This window comes from Chanos chanos, chromosome 4 (assembly GCF_902362185.1).
Source record: "Chanos chanos chromosome 4, fChaCha1.1, whole genome shotgun sequence".
Classification (NCBI taxonomy): domain Eukaryota; kingdom Metazoa; phylum Chordata; class Actinopteri; order Gonorynchiformes; family Chanidae; genus Chanos; species Chanos chanos.
This window is the reverse complement of record NC_044498.1, coordinates 9,245,213-9,262,479: the sequence shown is the minus strand read 5'-3', so window position 1 is coordinate 9,262,479 and position 17,267 is coordinate 9,245,213. Positions and strand designations below refer to the sequence as shown.

General features: G+C 41.0%; 2 protein-coding genes across 2 annotated transcripts; both read right to left on the bottom strand.

Annotated features, from left to right (window-relative positions):
- Window positions 1-40: 40 nt before the first annotated feature.
- On the bottom strand, window positions 41-6,198 carry acat2 (acetyl-CoA acetyltransferase 2). The gene is made up of 9 exons (XM_030770785.1): window positions 6,068-6,198; window positions 5,088-5,222; window positions 4,565-4,746; window positions 4,094-4,211; window positions 3,485-3,628; window positions 3,068-3,190; window positions 2,432-2,586; window positions 1,989-2,099; window positions 41-1,287 (listed from the first exon to the last, which is right to left on the bottom strand). Exons 1-9 carry the CDS (start codon window positions 6,114-6,116, stop codon window positions 1,117-1,119), a joined length of 1,188 nt encoding a protein of 395 aa, XP_030626645.1. The 5' UTR covers window positions 6,117-6,198; the 3' UTR covers window positions 41-1,116.
- Window positions 6,199-10,058: 3,860 nt separating this feature from the next.
- Window positions 10,059-16,897, bottom strand: wtap (WT1 associated protein). Its single transcript, XM_030772655.1, has 8 exons — window positions 16,764-16,897; window positions 15,719-15,756; window positions 15,559-15,614; window positions 15,408-15,466; window positions 15,084-15,211; window positions 13,742-13,920; window positions 11,011-11,165; window positions 10,059-10,766 (listed from the first exon to the last, which is right to left on the bottom strand). The coding sequence occupies exons 2-8, from the start codon at window positions 15,746-15,748 to the stop codon at window positions 10,072-10,074; spliced, it is 1,302 nt and encodes a 433-aa protein (XP_030628515.1). The 5' UTR covers window positions 15,749-15,756; window positions 16,764-16,897; the 3' UTR covers window positions 10,059-10,071.
- Window positions 16,898-17,267: the final 370 nt, after the last annotated feature.

Below are 17,267 nucleotides of genomic sequence, written 5' to 3'. Positions count from 1 at the left end.
TAAAAATGCTTCTCGTTTACTTTCATTACACCACCAACCGTAAGGCTTTGTATTTGTCTTTATTAAGCACATAAATCGTTCTGGTTACATCTGTAAACATATTTTCTTGGAGAGAGTTTTTTTAAAGCTCACATTATCATGTTGACACAATACATTACAGACACAGTTAATTCACATTAGTAAAACGCTATCTACAGGAAGCACAGAACAGTGGCTAGTTTAGCCCTGTGGCACACTTTGCATACACACTAAGGCGTTTTCCTTCCACAGTATCACCTATATAGTCTGTATATTGAAGGAAAGTTTCACTAATTTTTCATCTTTTCACAACTGTATTCTGTTGTATTATATACGTTAAAAGAACACTATAGATGGGGTAAGTGGTAGTAATAGCTGAGTTTCAGTTTTCAAGCTGTGAACAATGATAATACATAAGGCCTGTTGAAATCTCAACACAAAATCCTCCCATCTGTAGAGGTGAGAACACAATGGGGAAAAGATTAAAAAAACTGAGGATGAAGTTTTAACACGTAGTGTGTATTGAGTGTACATGTGGGACCTTAACTGTTACTTAACCAAGTCAATTAGAAATTACTCTCTAAACTGACAAAGTTTACAGTAATACGAATAGCATCCCTAAAGGATCCCTACTGAGTGATATGAAGCATTCTATTCTTGATACACTAAAGGCCACACTATACTCTTCTATTACAAGATTCCTAAAGAGTTAGACTTTCTTCATAAAAATATTCCCAAGTTGTTACACACATCTTTGAGTGAAGGAGAGGAATGTCTGAAGGATTTCTGATTGGATGGTTTTAACAAAAGGCCACACAAGAGTAACTCATCAACCATTATATAAAACTTAGACCAAGAGGTGGCTGCATTCTGTAAACATGTTTGAAATGATCTTTTAAGTGCATATATGAAAAGAATGAGAGGAGTACCAAGTTATGGGAATCTCTCAAATTATTGCTTTCAGTATCTCTCAACATATGGGGTGAATTAAAAGCGAGGTATAAATGAATTACAGAAGTCAGGGAAAAGTCTGAAACACCAGGAAAAATACAGTTGTGTGTACATGTTGGGTAAATGTGCGTACAAGCGTAATTTCTCTCATATTCTCTCGACACACATGGCGATCCCCATTCCCCCGCCGATACACAGCGAGGCCACGCCCCTCTTCCCCCCCGTTCTCTGGAGTGCATGCAGTAGGGTCACAAGGACGCGGCAGCCCGACATACCCAGGGGGTGTCCCAGAGAGATGGCGCCCCCACACACATTAACCTGCAGGAGATGCAGTGAGAGAGAAGAGAAAGAGAAGGTCAACTGGGGGGGGGGTCTACAAAAAGAAGGAGAAGAGCGTATGCAATAGCATGTGTTTCTCGTTAGCTAAAGGCTTGTAACGCTGAAAGCATCTTCTAATAGTGACAACTCCCTAGGCACCAAGTCATCTGTGTGCGCTCATCTAAACCCATTTAGAATTAGTTTGTATTGGTATACGTTTGATTTATTGGCTTGATGAGTCACATGACCTGGTTGGACACAACTGTGTTTCATTTGGGGTGCAGAGATGAATTGTGAGAGAAATCCTGCCAAGAGTTTGCTCAGAGACTTAAATAAAGTCTTGTTTATTTTTTAACACGTCTGGCAGCAGCGTGTTTGGTTTTAGTTAGAAGATTCACAAACTATCTTTAGATTGAAAAACCATTAACCTGGACCAGTAACTTCGTGATGAGAACTGATTGGTCTAGGTCCTAAGCTGAAAACTCTAATGATAGAAACTGGAAAAAGCTGTTTTCTGTTTTCACAGGTGAGACATGAATCTTCTATGGAACTATACGGTCATTGCTAATCAGAGTGACGAATGACTGATCTCGGTTAGATATAAAACATCTGGATTTGATGATTTCTGCTAACACCAGTTCTAGACAAAGTCTTGTTGTATGTGAAGCCTGGATGTATATTAAGCAGATCAGGTGTGTGACCTTGTCTGGGTTCAGGCCGAGCTCCTTGACAACAGCTAATGACTGGGCAGCAAATGCTTCATTTATCTCATAAAGATCCACCTCATCCAACTTCCACCCTGCTTTCTCAACCTGGGGACAAGAACAAAAGTCCATACAAATATACAACGGTGTTAGTGCCTTTATACAAGATTTTGTTTTATCTTTTAAAAAGCTAAATCACAAGGTGGCAGTCTTTTAAAGCATTTAAGATACCTCAAGAGTAGCTAGAAAAAAAAAAGTCTTGCCCACAAACTATAGTTAGTATTTATTCAGAATCAATGATCAAGTTTTCCATTCCCTGTTAACACAGAGCCGTTTAGACAAACGCACAGAGAGCTCTGCTATAGGTAGAGAAGTACATACGATTGTTGTATGAATTACAGATGTCTCTAAGAGAGGACAGCCAAGCCAGATGTGCTCACCGCTTTTCGGATAGCTGGGATAGGCCCGGTGCCCATGATTGACGGGTCAAGGCCAGCTTGAGCCCAGGCGATGATCTTAGCCATTGGTTTTAAACCCCGCCTCTGAGCCTCTGATTGGCTCATGAGCACAGTAGCTGCAGCACCATCATTTATGCCTGTAATAGAGAAAGAAGAAGTGACAACATTTAAAAGAGATAAGAGGAGATTACAAAATGAGCTACTCATTTGTTGAAGCTAACTCTCCATCTATGTGCTTTGCGGCAGGGCCATGGTGGTGTAATGTTTACAGGTTTGATTCCCAAATATGATAGTTCTTAACACAGCATCTTCACTCCTTTGCCTAAGCATGACAATCCTATCACAAATTAAAAAAAAAAAAGATAATAATAATAATAATAACAATAATAATAATAATAATATACAACATTTACAAGAAAGCACATTGGGCAATCTAAGGTAAGTGTCTGAGATGAGACAGAAAATTATTCTATAAAAAGCCCTACATTAGTGCCTACTAGAGTGCAAGATCTTCTTTTCTGGTCAATCAAATTTGTACCTTTGTAAAATGTTCCTGTTCAGGGTGTACCGTTTAACAGTTAGCAGCGGTGAGTGGCCTTGGTGCTACGGTTTGTTTACCTGAAGCGTTGCCAGGGGTGACAGTCCCTGTTCCGTCCTTCACAAAGTAAGGCTTCAGTTTGGACAGGGCCTCAATATTACAGCCATGACGAGGGAACTCATCGGCCTTCACCTCCACTGGGCCTGAGAGGAGGAGGAGTACAAACTGAAATTCTCACTTTACCCACCTGACCTCTTTTCACACTCAAAAACAATATCATCTATGCCAAAATGTAAGGGTGAAGTGATTTAAAAAGTACGGTGTACTGTTATAACGGCAAGGGGGTTGAGACAGGAGTCTTCATACATATATTTTGGCACTATCTGTTTGCAGATTGCAGTGTGACTACATTTCAGCGTGAAAGAGTAAAAAAGAAAAGAACAGAATTGTGTTTGTAATGGAGAGAGAGAGACTGAAATAAGAGTGAGTTCTCTTGCCTTTCCTGGAGGAGACAGTGACTGGCACAATCTCCTGATCAAAGTGGCCCGCTTTTTGTGCCGCCTCAGTTCTGTTCTGCGACGTCAAGGCAAACTGGTCCTGCTCCTCTCGGGTCACTGACCACTGTTTCGCTACATTCTCCGCTGGAGCAATATCACAAAACCGCATTACGAAAACAACGAAGAAAACTTGGAGCTGTCTGGTCATGGGGAGTCACTAAATCTTGGCTCTTGTATCATAATAACTCTGAAACACCGTAGTAACCATTCTTAGAGGTTAAGGAAGTGTTTTTGACTGTATGTGTTACCTATTTATAGTAGCATCCTGCCTATTGAAAAAAAAAAAAAAAGCTTTTGTGCACTCATACACATTTCTGTTGCTAACTCAATTCAGCCGTCTTCTCTATCAATAAGTAGAGGATATGATTATACAACTTTCTGCAAAGTTTTTTAGATACTGTAAAACCTGCGGTAGATTTCTCAGGTGTACTGATGCAAAGCGAGGTCTCTAGTTGGTTCTGTTTGTGTGCGGAACCGAGTTCCAGTGAACCAAGTGGATGCGGACCCACAAAAAAAAGACAAAATGAATCACTGAGATGTCACATTAACCTGTAATCCCCATATGGTATCTATGAAAAGCGTCAGTCAGTCCATCAGACACCAGAGTGTCCTGCAGTGAAGCATCACCCAATTTCACCCCTGCCCTCATCTGAACCGCATGTGGAGTCTGAGGGGAAAACACAGCAATACACAAAATGGATTATATTCAGACTTCCGCCCTTCATTCGTTTATTTCATTATGTATGATTACCTGTAGAAAGAGTACAAATATGTATGCAACAAAAGTCATATTTTTATTACGAGTCTGAGTAGCTGGCGAGTAGCTTTTGCACTAATAAAAAAAGGCTGAACAATTACACTTTTCCAAATGGAGCCATTGATTTTCCTTTCCATGTTTCTCTGATATATTTATTAGACTTCAATTAGATAAAGTTACATATAAGTACTGACATTGAAGATACAGTAACAGTCCAGCCAGTTGACCTGTAAATGAGCTGGAGGGAACCAGTTTGAACCTACCCGACTCATACTCTCCATTCCACCTGCTACGACCACAGTGGACTCTCCCGTCATGATGGACTGAGCTCCCAGACACACGGCCTTCAGACCTGAACCACACACCATCTGGCAGCTCCATGCAGGTACTGGGTATGGAATGCCTGCACCAACGCTGGCCTGGCGAGCTGGATTCTGCCCATGGCCTGACAAGGGGAGGGGAAGAGAGAGAGAGAGAGAGAGAGATTTACATCAGAGGGACGGTGAAGACATGGAGCCCCTCATACTGGATTCAGCGTGGAAAGGTTCAGCTAATAAAGTTCAGAGAATGTGCTTAAATAAGAATCAAAAGTCAAGTTAACTGATTTGTGTTTGTGTGTAAAAACAAAAATGTATACAATAATGTACAACACGTACAGCGTATATAATACAACATATAATCGTATATAATGATAAAAACAGACAGAAACTCTTCAAAACAGATCTCAAGTAGAAAAAAAAATGTTGAAGATGAAAGAGAAATTTATCCGATGTACATGTTTCTTACCAGCTGTGAGCACATGGCCCATGATCACCTCTGAAACCTCCTCTGGCTTAACATTTGCTCTCTTCAGGACATCCTTAATAACCACCGTGGCCAGCTCATGCAATGGTACGCTAGCGAAAACTCCATTCAAGGAACCTACATGAATGAGGGTTAAAGTTTTCAGTAGTCAGTTCCAAATCACTTACCAACACTGGGCTGTTGTGTTAATGGGCTAAACATTTCTATACAGAGACATACTACCAAAATTATGAGCACTCTCAGAGGAAACCTCGAGACATAGGAACTCTCAGATGTTCCCAAATGTACCGAGGGAGTCATCAAAATGGTATTTTTATATATGTTTCGCTTTTAACATGTTTAAGCGCTTTTCCAATGTTTATGTTAATGCCTAATGACTGAACACTCATGAACATCTCATGTGGAGAAATAAGTTCAAATAAGAATAAGAACGAGCGCTGTCCCGTGTTGCCAATCCAAACAGGAAGCTTGCCCTCAGTTCATCGGTAGACAGTTTTTTAACCAATCACAGAAGCCGATAGGTTATGGGCCTATAGTGATTCAGCCAATCTGGACTTCAGGACATAAAACAGAATATCAGTGAACCAATGGGAGCGCATCTTAGCAGTGCTCGTCCCATAGATGTAATATGAGTGAATGCCTTAAATCAAATTAACCAAATATGCCGTATAAACCTTGCAGAATGGATAGACAGAATGATAGTCGATATCTACTTAACCTGTACAACATGCAGTAATTTTCCTTCTCAGTTTAAATTAGCAATATTATTCACTTGTTAGCTATCTCAGTCAAATGAACACACACTACATGCACTATAAAACTGACAAGTGCCGATCTGACCTGACAGAAAACGAACACCTGATTTACAGTTAATGTTAGAATAAAAGGTAACATTAAAGACTTAATCAGCCAAAGAAATTACGGCATTTGCTACAGTTTGGTGCTGTCCAAGATAAACTTACCAATGGGAGTCCTTGCCGCGGAGACGATGACTACCGCTTCGGAATTCATGTCTTTGTGTGGATTGAATAGTGATCCTTGCTGAAATGCTCCCACTCGTTATCCGGTAGGACAGGTAATGTATTTATTAACTCACCATGGATGGGGAAACTCCTACTCATTGACGTGTAACTCCACTTATTTAATCAAAAGCGTGGCTCATGAGACACGCCAGCTCCTCGCCATAGAGTGAGGAGGAGGATCCAACTTGACAGTTAAATCAGCGATTGGCCTAATATATTTTGTTTTCTTCTCTGATTGGCTTGGACGATTAAGTGGTCGTGTCCGGTTTGAGTTTATTGTAATTTCATTGACCGGGTTGATAAATCTCAGGAAAAACTCTCAACTCAAAGGACTCAAACACTTAACTTGAGGTAACAGACACATAAATTATACCATTCTGCAAACACATTTGGCTGTGCCTATGGAGTACGAACTTAACCATTCAGACTCACCCCGCAGGTACTCTAAAAAAAATTTGCCTAATGGCGTTGAAGACAGCCTGCTCTTCCAGGCATGTCCTCTCCTCTAGGGTCAGTATTTCTGCCCTGAACGAGTTGTCCCCTCTTCTTGACCCCAGCAGAGGAAATATACAGACAGACAGGCATATATATATTTGTATAAAGAGAGAGAGCACTTCATTAATTCCCCAAAGGATATCTGCAGTGTTACAGCAGCACTTCACATGAATCACAAAAAACACAAGGAGACAGGTAAAAACACAATTTTTCAAATAATACATAACACATATTTTAATATCAAATATTACTACACTCCGGGGAAATGTAACTTTCACCCAGTAACTTTTCAATACAACAGAGGAATGGAAAAAAATATAATGCAGTGCAACACTGTTGTCTTACAACACACAAGACTAAGGAGATATCTGCCATTGTTAGCTGGCAAAAGACCTAACAGCTATGTCAACCAAGTGACCTTGGATCGGAAAGAGGTTGTATGATCAATGGCCTTGACTTATACCATGATACAACTGTGTTTATATGGTCTTTTCTGAATGGACATTTTGCATTACTAACAAGGTAGTACTGGACATTATTCTGGCACATTTCTCTTCCATGCACATATGTTGCATCAGCAGCTTTTGATGCATTCCCTCTCCTGCCCTTTCCTGTAATCTTCATAATTCGGGCATCCCAGCGCACCTTGTGGGGTTGCTGGGTGCCACAACCCCGACACACCTTGGTTGCGACCGGGATGCCTGTACTGCAAGCGGCACAATTTTGGACTGTAGACCCTGGCATCTGTGGAGAGCACAGAATAGGACCAAGTATAGTACATCAAATCGAAATAAGCATTATAAAGTAGCTTACTGACCTCATTATACATATCACAATGTTAATTATTAAGTCCTAGTAAAAAGGAGGTAAGTTATTTGACCACCAACTCTTGTAAGGTAGTTTAATGTTTCTGAACTAATGACATCTGTGGTGACTGGTATACCCAACAAGTACAGGGGTATAATGCAGGATTTATCACAATACAGTAGTTTGTATGCTCAAGTCCCATGCACTTGCTTCAAGGCCAAGTGCCAAGTGCTAAGCCTCGGTAATTTAATTTAATGCAGCAGCCGTCATGAGATTGACGAGGCATTGATCATTTAAACATAAATCTGGTTTTACAAGGCAAAGTTGGAACGGAGGAAACCTTAAACTTCGGTCTCATTTAATGTCATAAGCCGCCGTCAGTCATCTTGAGGAGGGGTAACGTAAACACTGATGATACTCGGTGCAGAAAAAAAACATCAATTCAATAAAGCACCTAATGTCTTTATTGATAATGACCAAATGAATGTTGAGTTTGACGGATGTACGGGACACTGATATATAACTATATAACTATAACTATAATAACTGTGCAACTTATTTATACGAGAAAGGTGGAGGTAGCCTTTGTATAGTCATGCATTTACCTTGCTGACAAAATGATTATAAATGCTAACTATGTAAGATGCTAACGTTATCCGTAAGAGGTTAGTCAATGAGCAATCGGGGGAGGGGTTAGGAGAACGCCCCGATAAGTTTGTGTGATGAGTACAAATTGACATTTGTACACATTGCGCAAATCCCGATGAGACTGTGTTGCAGGAAGAACATAAGTGCCTGGCACCCAGTATGTCAACGAGGAGGAGCTAAGACATTTGCATGTATTTGTGATCTCATATTTAACTCGAGCTGAATTTGAGAGAGATGTTGTTTCGTTTAGGAGGTGGAATGACTTACCCCACCTAATAACCTCTGTTGTTTCTCTAAATTCAGTGTCTGGTAAATGAACGTGCTTGGTAAAGTGTGTACCGACTTTATTTAACTCCAATTCCAGATATTCTGCAGTAATGTTTCTGTACTAATGAAACAGAGGCAGTGTGAAATTACGGTGTATGAAAACTGTAAAACCATTAATTTGCCAAAAGCCTGCTCATTAGTGGATATAACAACAACGCCAATCATTGATGTGTGATCGGAGCTCTTAGGTATGCAACTCTTACTTAGGTATGGAACTCGTGCTTTTGATTCATAGCACATTTTGTGCAATTCCCATCAAATGACAGGATAGGAGACAACATTGTGATCAACAACTGCTATGTTAATAGCTAATTTACATGTACGGTGTGGGAAAAGCTGTTTTACTTATTTATTAAGAATTCGTGTTTCAGACGCTTTTTTCAGAAATCTGGTCAACAGGCAGCTAGTGTCAGACAAAGATTACAGGTGGCTATTTCCAAGGTAATACGGTGCTTTATAAGACACAACGGCTCTCCCCGTGTCTGTCCATCCTATTTTCAAGACAGCTAAACACAGACATATTTCCTTATAGTTGCACGTAGGTGATAGGTTAATATCACCTTAAAATGTGAAATGCTTATTTATTAAGTCTTTTTTATGTTATCACAAAACAATTTTTCATCTTGAATAGTACATCACTGCTATTTAATCTGTTAAGAAAACTAGTCACCTTCACGCATAAAGCTCAAAAAGAGATGTTTCCAACCTTTCCAATACTCATACTCTAAGAGTGGTTCAACAAATCTGCTTTTTATACACTGTACACCACCTAGAAAAATACATATTTTAATTCTAATAATACTAAACCAAAGTTTCACTTTTGTTACTATTTCAGTCTGGTCCAAAAAGAAGCGTTTTGGGAGAGGTTGGAAGGATTAGGTGAAAATGCCCTAAACCACATTCACTTGGCCATAGTCAGGCCTTCTTGCAGTCAATATGCTTGCTGAACAAGTCATTTTTAAATAGAAATCCCTTTAATTGTCAGAAGAATAATTTAAGAAGAACTATGTAAAATCCACACATCATATTAAAAGTCTTTATTGATATTTGGTCAGTACATGAAAGGGACTGAAATCAGAGTAATATGAATTCAACAAGATACATCTCGAAAACTACACACGAGTCAAACAAACCTTTTCTTGCCATGACAGGAGGAAAAAACTTCACGGGGAGGAAAAAAAAAAAGTTTCAACATCTAGAAAACTAAGGAAATTCTGGCCCCTTGGCATGGCAAGTGAAGTAAGAACCTGCAGTTTCATGACTTAGTGAGCACTGTAGCGTGTAGGCAGATACACAATGAGTTCTGGTTTTAGTGAGTGAGCAAAAATGAACTTTACAGAACTGATGGTTTCCAAATGATCTCAGACTTCCCATGAAAGGAAAAAAGAAGAACAAAAGTCTAGTTTAAAAACCATAAAAAAACATCCAATCATATTTACGTACATTAAGCCATTTTGCATGTCGCTTGTTTGGTGAAATTACTGTAAGGGGGACCCTTGTCGTCAGGCCGCCTCATCTCGGTCAGAGACTAACTGACACTAAGTGTGGTTTATAATGGTTTGATGTGAGTATAAAAAAAGATGAGGAAAAACAAACAAACAAACAAAAAAAAACAAACAAACGAAAAAATCCACAAAAAAAAAAAAAACCATTGACATTTAAGAATGTTACAAAACAGACCCTGTGGAGGTGTTGGAGCCAGCTGTGGCATTGGTGGAAACGGCAGCCACTGAGGAAGCGTTCGAGTCCAGGCCGTTCTGAGAGCCGTGCCGCGCCCCTGTAGTCCTGTTGCCCTTGACGACGGCAGCGGCCTCGTGGGAGTCAGCATTGGAGTCCGTGTCATTGGAGTGTTGGGTGGCCGACGTTTCGCTGCCCGTCGGAGAGTCCACGCTCTCGTATCCTGCGCTCAGTTGAGTCACATAGCCCTCTCCGGCCCCCTGGCTGCCTGCGTCCTCTGAGTGGTTGGAGAGTTTTGACACGCCCCCATGGGCTGGGCTGGAGACAGACGGAGACGGTGGGTAGTCTTCGTCGGCGCTACTGGCCTCCTGATACAGGCTGTCCCCAGACACCCCTCTCTGCGGTGGGTTTCCGTTTGAAGGTCCGTTCAACACCCTTCCACAATCTCGACCTCCTGCAGCGGTGGAGCTGGTGGAGGGGGCGGTTTCAGGTTGGGTGGGGGCCTCGGTGGTGTTTGGGGGAGTGGGTGAAGTCCTGCTGGGACCGGCCCCCCCTTGGGCTCCCTGGGCTTGGGCCTGCTGGGACAACTGCTGCCTGGTCTCCTTTAACTGCTGCTGCAACACAAGGATAGTACTCTGCATCCCCTCCACCTCCTCATCCAACTGGATGATAAAGTCATTCAGCTCTGAATGGACAGAGAGAAAAAGGGGAGAGAGTGTGTCAGGGTTATATAAAGGTTAAGATTTATCTCCAAACAAGCTCCCCATTTGCAGAAAACACTCAAGCAAAAATATACTAGCAGTCACACAAATATACTCACAGCCATTCAGACCAAAAACACATCCACCAACACACAAACACACTGATCTCCACAACATAGAGTACACGAGTCCAACACTAGCCATTAAGAGAAGAAACGACTGCCTCACCGTCCTGGCTGCTTTTGAGCTCCTCGCTATATTTTTTCTGCAAGGCAAGTTCGGCTTCCAGCTGGGCGATGCGTCCCTGGGAGAGCTGCCTGCCCAGCTCCTGGTTCTCCTGGATCAGCATGCGACATTTGGCCATCAACTTCTTCCCTGTCTGGCTGTAAGGGAGACAAGCCTCACATCACACAGTGAACAGAGCTACGCGGGCAACGCTAGCCGCCACAGCGCCTCTCTACAGCAGGACTGAGTATCGGCTAGAAAAGGCCAGCGGGCGCAGCCTTCAAAGCCAGACACGGGCCGAAAAGGTTTCACACGTACAAAACACAACTGTACTTATGAGCAGTTTCTCTTGGAAAACACACAAGAAAATGGTTGTATCGATTAACACAAAGACCAAGTGACGTGATGGATTTCGCTGATTGAAATCATTGAACAGACTGAAAACAACGGAAAAAAGGAAATGAACGGCTAGCAGTCCAGCTGGGTTTCATCAAAAATTGGTGAAAGCCTTAAAATTTTCCATATCCCCAAGGATCGGGTTTTTAAACTACTTGTGACCAGTCAAAAGATGAATTTTCTGGGCTGAAAATGTCACATTAAGAGTCACTAAATTATCTCAGTATCATTTTGGTACACTTTGCCTATGAATGTATTCAGCGTGATTTTAGCTCACTCAAAGTCTGCTTGAGAATGTTTGTGAGCAAATTGTGAAAAAAATATTAATTATGAATCAGCTGTCAGACTATCTCTTTTAAACTCCCTAAATAACTTAAATCAAGGGACTGAAATCTTTAAAATGGTCAAAGGCATTAGCATGTTATGGGGCAACAAAACTGCATGGCATGTCTGCTGTAACAACAATGCTGTCTTACAGAAATATGATTTACTATTCTAACAAAACAATCATCTCTGATAATGATTTGACACTTTCCACTGTCTGAAAAACTGGTGACACTTCTGTCCAGCTGCTTCACTATTGCCTCAGGACCTCATACCCTGTAACCCGCTTACTCACACATCAGCCATTTCTGGAACATTCAAATACTAATACATGTACCTCTTAAATTTTACAGTGAAATGTCTGTCTGCAGGGAGGAATGTTTCTACAGAAACCCATTGTAATAAAAACAAAATACTTGAAATGAATCAACCTAGAAATTGACATCTTATCAAGAGTAGTGCCTACATAGCAGGTGGTATGTGCACATAAATACACACACACAGCCACTTGCCTACTCACACAAACCAGAATGTTTGCTGGAGGGCATGTCACAATGGATCACATATACTGTGACCATTGTGCAGCGCCTCTGAGAATAATAACAGTGATCAAATTGAGAACTGTAATCCAATAATGGCGAGACACTGGTCCAATGAATTAGCCTGAAAAATCTTGGTGCCCTGCCATACCCGATGGGTCAAAAGAACACCTTTGACCTTTGACACGCATGCGTAAAGAAATTAACATGAAAAATAAAACATTAACAGCATTCAGCACTTAGAATTTCATTTATATATAAATATATATCACTATAAAACATTTCATTAATAAGGACTGTTTAGCATATTCCATGGCTTTGGAAAAAAATGGGATCTTTTCATGAACAACCTATAATAAATGTGGTTATTTTTAGAGCATGGGTGTGGATGTCCTTGGCTGACTTTCAAAATATACAGCAGTTAAACACATACACAGTAACATGTTCAGTCATTTCAGAAAATGGCAATCACATTTTAAACTATTTGCACCAACAGCAGTGTACACAAACATCTCTGTCCAAGAAGCTCAGGTTTCCTAAAAGTTCTCAGTATCCACAGTGAACTATTCATGGATACACAGCTCACGAATCCAAATTTCATATCAGTTTTCAACTACACTGCTGTTAGTGCAAGTTGCATTTCTTAGAACAAAAACACAGAAATAAATCAGAAAGGATAATTCGACGAACACAAAAGAAATGTAAAAAAGTTGAACACTGTACCGTGTGTTTAGGCAAGAGCCAACATCTGGCTCCGTCCCCAGTCTTACATCATTACACTGGTACCTCCCCCAAAGTCTTATCTCCTCCTCAGGGTATTACATCACTCTATTGGCCCCACCCACATAGTCTTACAGTTAAATCTCTAATTCAGTCTTAAAGAGTCTTAAGAGTTCTAGGTAGGCAGGGCTCTAGAAGGGGCATAATCCACCGAAACACATCTTATAGGGGGGGATTTTTTTAAAGTTCAATTGGTGACTTTAAAAACTACAGTTCAATCTGCTCCACAGCCACCACCGCCTTGCTCAAGTCTCTCTGTCAAAGCCACCGACATTTTTACAGCAAAACTGTCTAAGTGGGGCTGTCGGTAAAAGGGGTTGTTTCCGACGTGACCACCTCTTCGGGAACGCCCTCCGATTCCTTCAGGCCTCTGTACCGTGAAGGGAGTGTGGGGGGAGAGAAAGCTGAAACAAAATTGTCACCTGACCAAGGACTGTCTTTTTTCGGTTTCTGTTTGGTTTACATTACTGTATGTGTTATAAGCAGGACAAGAGTACATGAGAAAAAATGTCTTTTCTCTCACTGTGTTTCTGGCTTTTTTTTTTGTTTTTGTTTTTAGTCTGAGTCTCGTGAGAATAGCATTTTCAGTCTTCCCCCACCATTGTCTGCACTCCTGCAGAGGAGGAGGTGGGGGGGTAGTCAGGAAAGTCTTGACTTTTTGGTTTGGAGGGGGGAGTTATTTTGGTTTTCTTTACCTATCAGGTGTAAATTTCCAGGCACTCAGTTCATTTTGGGCTTGCTCCAGTTTGTCTTTAGTCTGTTCCAGTTCAGCCTTCATTTTAAGGAAAAACAAGTTGATGGCTGGGTCCACCATGGACGACCTCAGCTGGGCGGCACTGGGCTGCTGGACTTGCTTCAGGTACTGGATCTGGGTCTGCCAGGCAAGGGAGAAACCAGTCAGAGAAGAGTATGCCAAAGTCTCTGAGATCAGAGAATAAAACTGTACACTGTCTAAAGTTTATGAGGCACGAGTTTATTGATTAACCACATATCATCTGACGCATCTGAATCGCAGTCATGATTTGTGCTACCGTACTCAGCACTAAACCACAACCGCTCTGCTGTATACCCCAATGATACAACACAAGGCAGATAATTGGATAACTGAACATGAATGTTTTTCCTCATCATTTCTTAAGAATATGAAATAACATAAAACAGAACACGAGAGCTCAGTTCCTTTGGGTTTGAAACAAGACGTTAAATAAACACGGGGAATGCAAAAATAAGTTCATATTTCCCAGTCTATGATAAACTGTAATGGTTCACAGCTCAGACAACTGAAAATATTAGTGCAGTTATCTTAAAATATAAGTGAAGACAGGTAAGACCTGACATAACCAGTTCCACAGTGGCCGTTTAAAACTGTTATTCTATGGCCCTTGCAAATACACTGGGTTCTTGAGAAAGCGACATGGCTCATTGCTCCCAGTCCAGGAAGGAGGAAAAGAAGCAGAGAAACTCAAGCAAAAACACTTAACTCACTTCTAGTCTAGACGTAAGTGAGGTAGAAAGTGAAACTCTCACATATCTAAATAGGACTGGATAAATATAGGTGTCCACTAATCTAAGAATATCACTGGTCTAAAGAATAGGAATGTCAGTTTGTAATTTCGTTTAGTGAAGCTAGCAATATTCCTCGGAAAAGAAAGAGTCAACCTGGGCTGCCTGAACCCTTTCATTAACCCTAATGACCATCAAAAAAAAAATTACTTTATTCAGGCTCTGCAAGTGGTAAGACATATGAGGTTTCACTCCAAACAGGTTAAATGCATCGCTGGGGACGTCGTGCTTTCATTTTCAATATTACTGAGTCTCACGACCAATGACAAGAGATAATGTATGTCTACAGCCCATTTCCATTAAGCATCTCCAAAAGCACTGCTCCCAGATCAGCTCACTTTATTGCATATTCCATTCTATTTATGGAATGAATGAGAGGCCAAAACTGATCCTGGGCTAGCACATGTTTACTCAGACAACTTTTAGAAACACGATCTAAGGTCTCAATGGGGGAAAAGTGAGTGGAATACTTACTGTACACTCCTGCATCTCCTGTTCTTTAGTGGCCAACCTCATCACCAGAATGTTTTCTCTCCGTGCCGACTCCTGCTGCTGCTGCTTAAGTTTCTCCTCCGACTCCTTAAGCCCAGTCACATCATTTGCTGCACAAGATTCCACAACAGTTTGATGAGAAGCTGACGCTTCCACATTTCACTTCACAGAAGATTTTCATAAAATACATTATTTATGTTGTTTATTAGAGGGTTTGGGTATAGACAGATAGCGCATGCGCACATGTAAACTAGCAAATACACAAGCTCAAAGTCTAAAGGACCCAGTTTTTCAATTCAGACTTACAGTTCAAATCAGCATATTTTGCTTCCAGCACCTGGACATAGGCTTCGTGTTGCTTCCACCTACAGACAAGACGAAGTAGGCACAAACTGAGAATCCCATAAGCTCAGAACTTCACGATGATGAATTCATCAAAAAACAAACTCTCACTTACCTCACACACAGCTCCTCTCTCGTAAGGGTCTTCATGTCAGATTCACTAAGGCGAACCTAGAAGCAAAAACAGCCCCATCATTTGAACAAACAACATAGACTCAAAAGAAGTAAAAACAGACCAGTTGAATAGCCACTGACCACTGTGTCAATACACTCACCTTCTTCGGAAGAGGTTCTTCATTAGTCATTCTGATCTCTAGAGAATGAAAATAGAAAAGTGCATGAGGAGAAATACACTACTTCATGGAAAATACGTTTCAAATATATTTAAAACATTTCAGATACACCACCAGTATGACATTTTTTAAAAGAATCGAAGGCTTCTGTGTTCAGTCCCCTGACACGTGCTTGTACACAATGCGTAAAGACTCCCCATCAATAGCAATACCAAATAGCACAAATGGGGAGACAAAATACTGTATTACATAAGTGCATCCGTGAGCTCTCTCGCTTTCAGTTGTTGTGAAACGGCAAATTCACATCTCTGTACGAATTATTTACATGCCACGCGAGGAAATTTGGATGTTCACTCAATCGCGAGCTCACGCTGGGTAGCTGCAATGTCACTGTCATGTATCTGCCCCTGCAATTCCTGAAAAATGTAAACATTTTCTCAGGCTTTAATCGAATGATAATCGTAAAGAGATGATGCTGATTCAAAAGTGCAGACGACGAAAATAAAAAGATACTTCTCTTCTTGCTAAAACGTTCAGATTATTTTTGCAAACCACGACGGAGGGAGGAGGGAGATTCTAGGTCAAACTGACCATGTAATAGTATTTTCTGTAAATTAGTTATAAGAGCCAGACTATCGTACAATTTTGATGACATTTTTACATATATATATGTATATATTTGGTACTAGAGACTGGCCTGGCTGCGAGGTCTAAGATCGCAAGCTATCAACAAACAGCACGTATGTCTCCATAATAGCAATCCGATGAATAGAGAATGTTGCCCTGTCGTTATGGTACTAAGACCCTAAGCTATGCAACTGCTCCGCAATACATTTATTCCAATCTAACTAAATCGACGGATTCCTTACATTATGCACTGCTACCTGCCGGTTCCTTGTATAATCAGATTCTTTCTGTCACAAAATGGCGGAGAAGGAAGAGGCTCTCCCTCGCTCATCGACAAGAAGCACTTCTCCTTTTCCCATGTCTGGTGTTCCCGAATACGGGAACAAACTCAAACACTTACCAGACCAGTTTTATTTCGACCAAGATAATCCGTGTATCCTCTTTTATTTGAGCAACGGACATGTACTAAATATAAAGGGATAAATGCGTTTTAATTCGGTCGTTTCCTGGGCTCTGCTATTCGTACAGATCCAGTGTGGCCGCCATCACCCGCGAAGAAGAAATTCCGCCGCAAAGCATCATTAAAGACGACGTCATGAGGGGCGAGGTACTTTCAAACGTTACCACAGTGTAGAGAAGACCAGATAGCTACATGACCCGTATTGCAAAGAGAAAGTTTTTCCTCACACAGTGTGCAAATATTGGATCATTGACACCCACTTAACAGGAGGAGGACGCTGGAGTCAACTTTGTTTAAATTTGTTTTATTCAAAGAAACGCCCAGTGTATGAAAATGAAGTGGATTTATAAACTAGTAGTTTGCATATCAAGGATGATTATTAATCCCAAGAAAGATTAATTTTTTTATGAATAGCTGTTTGTATGAAAAAATCTTAGCACGACA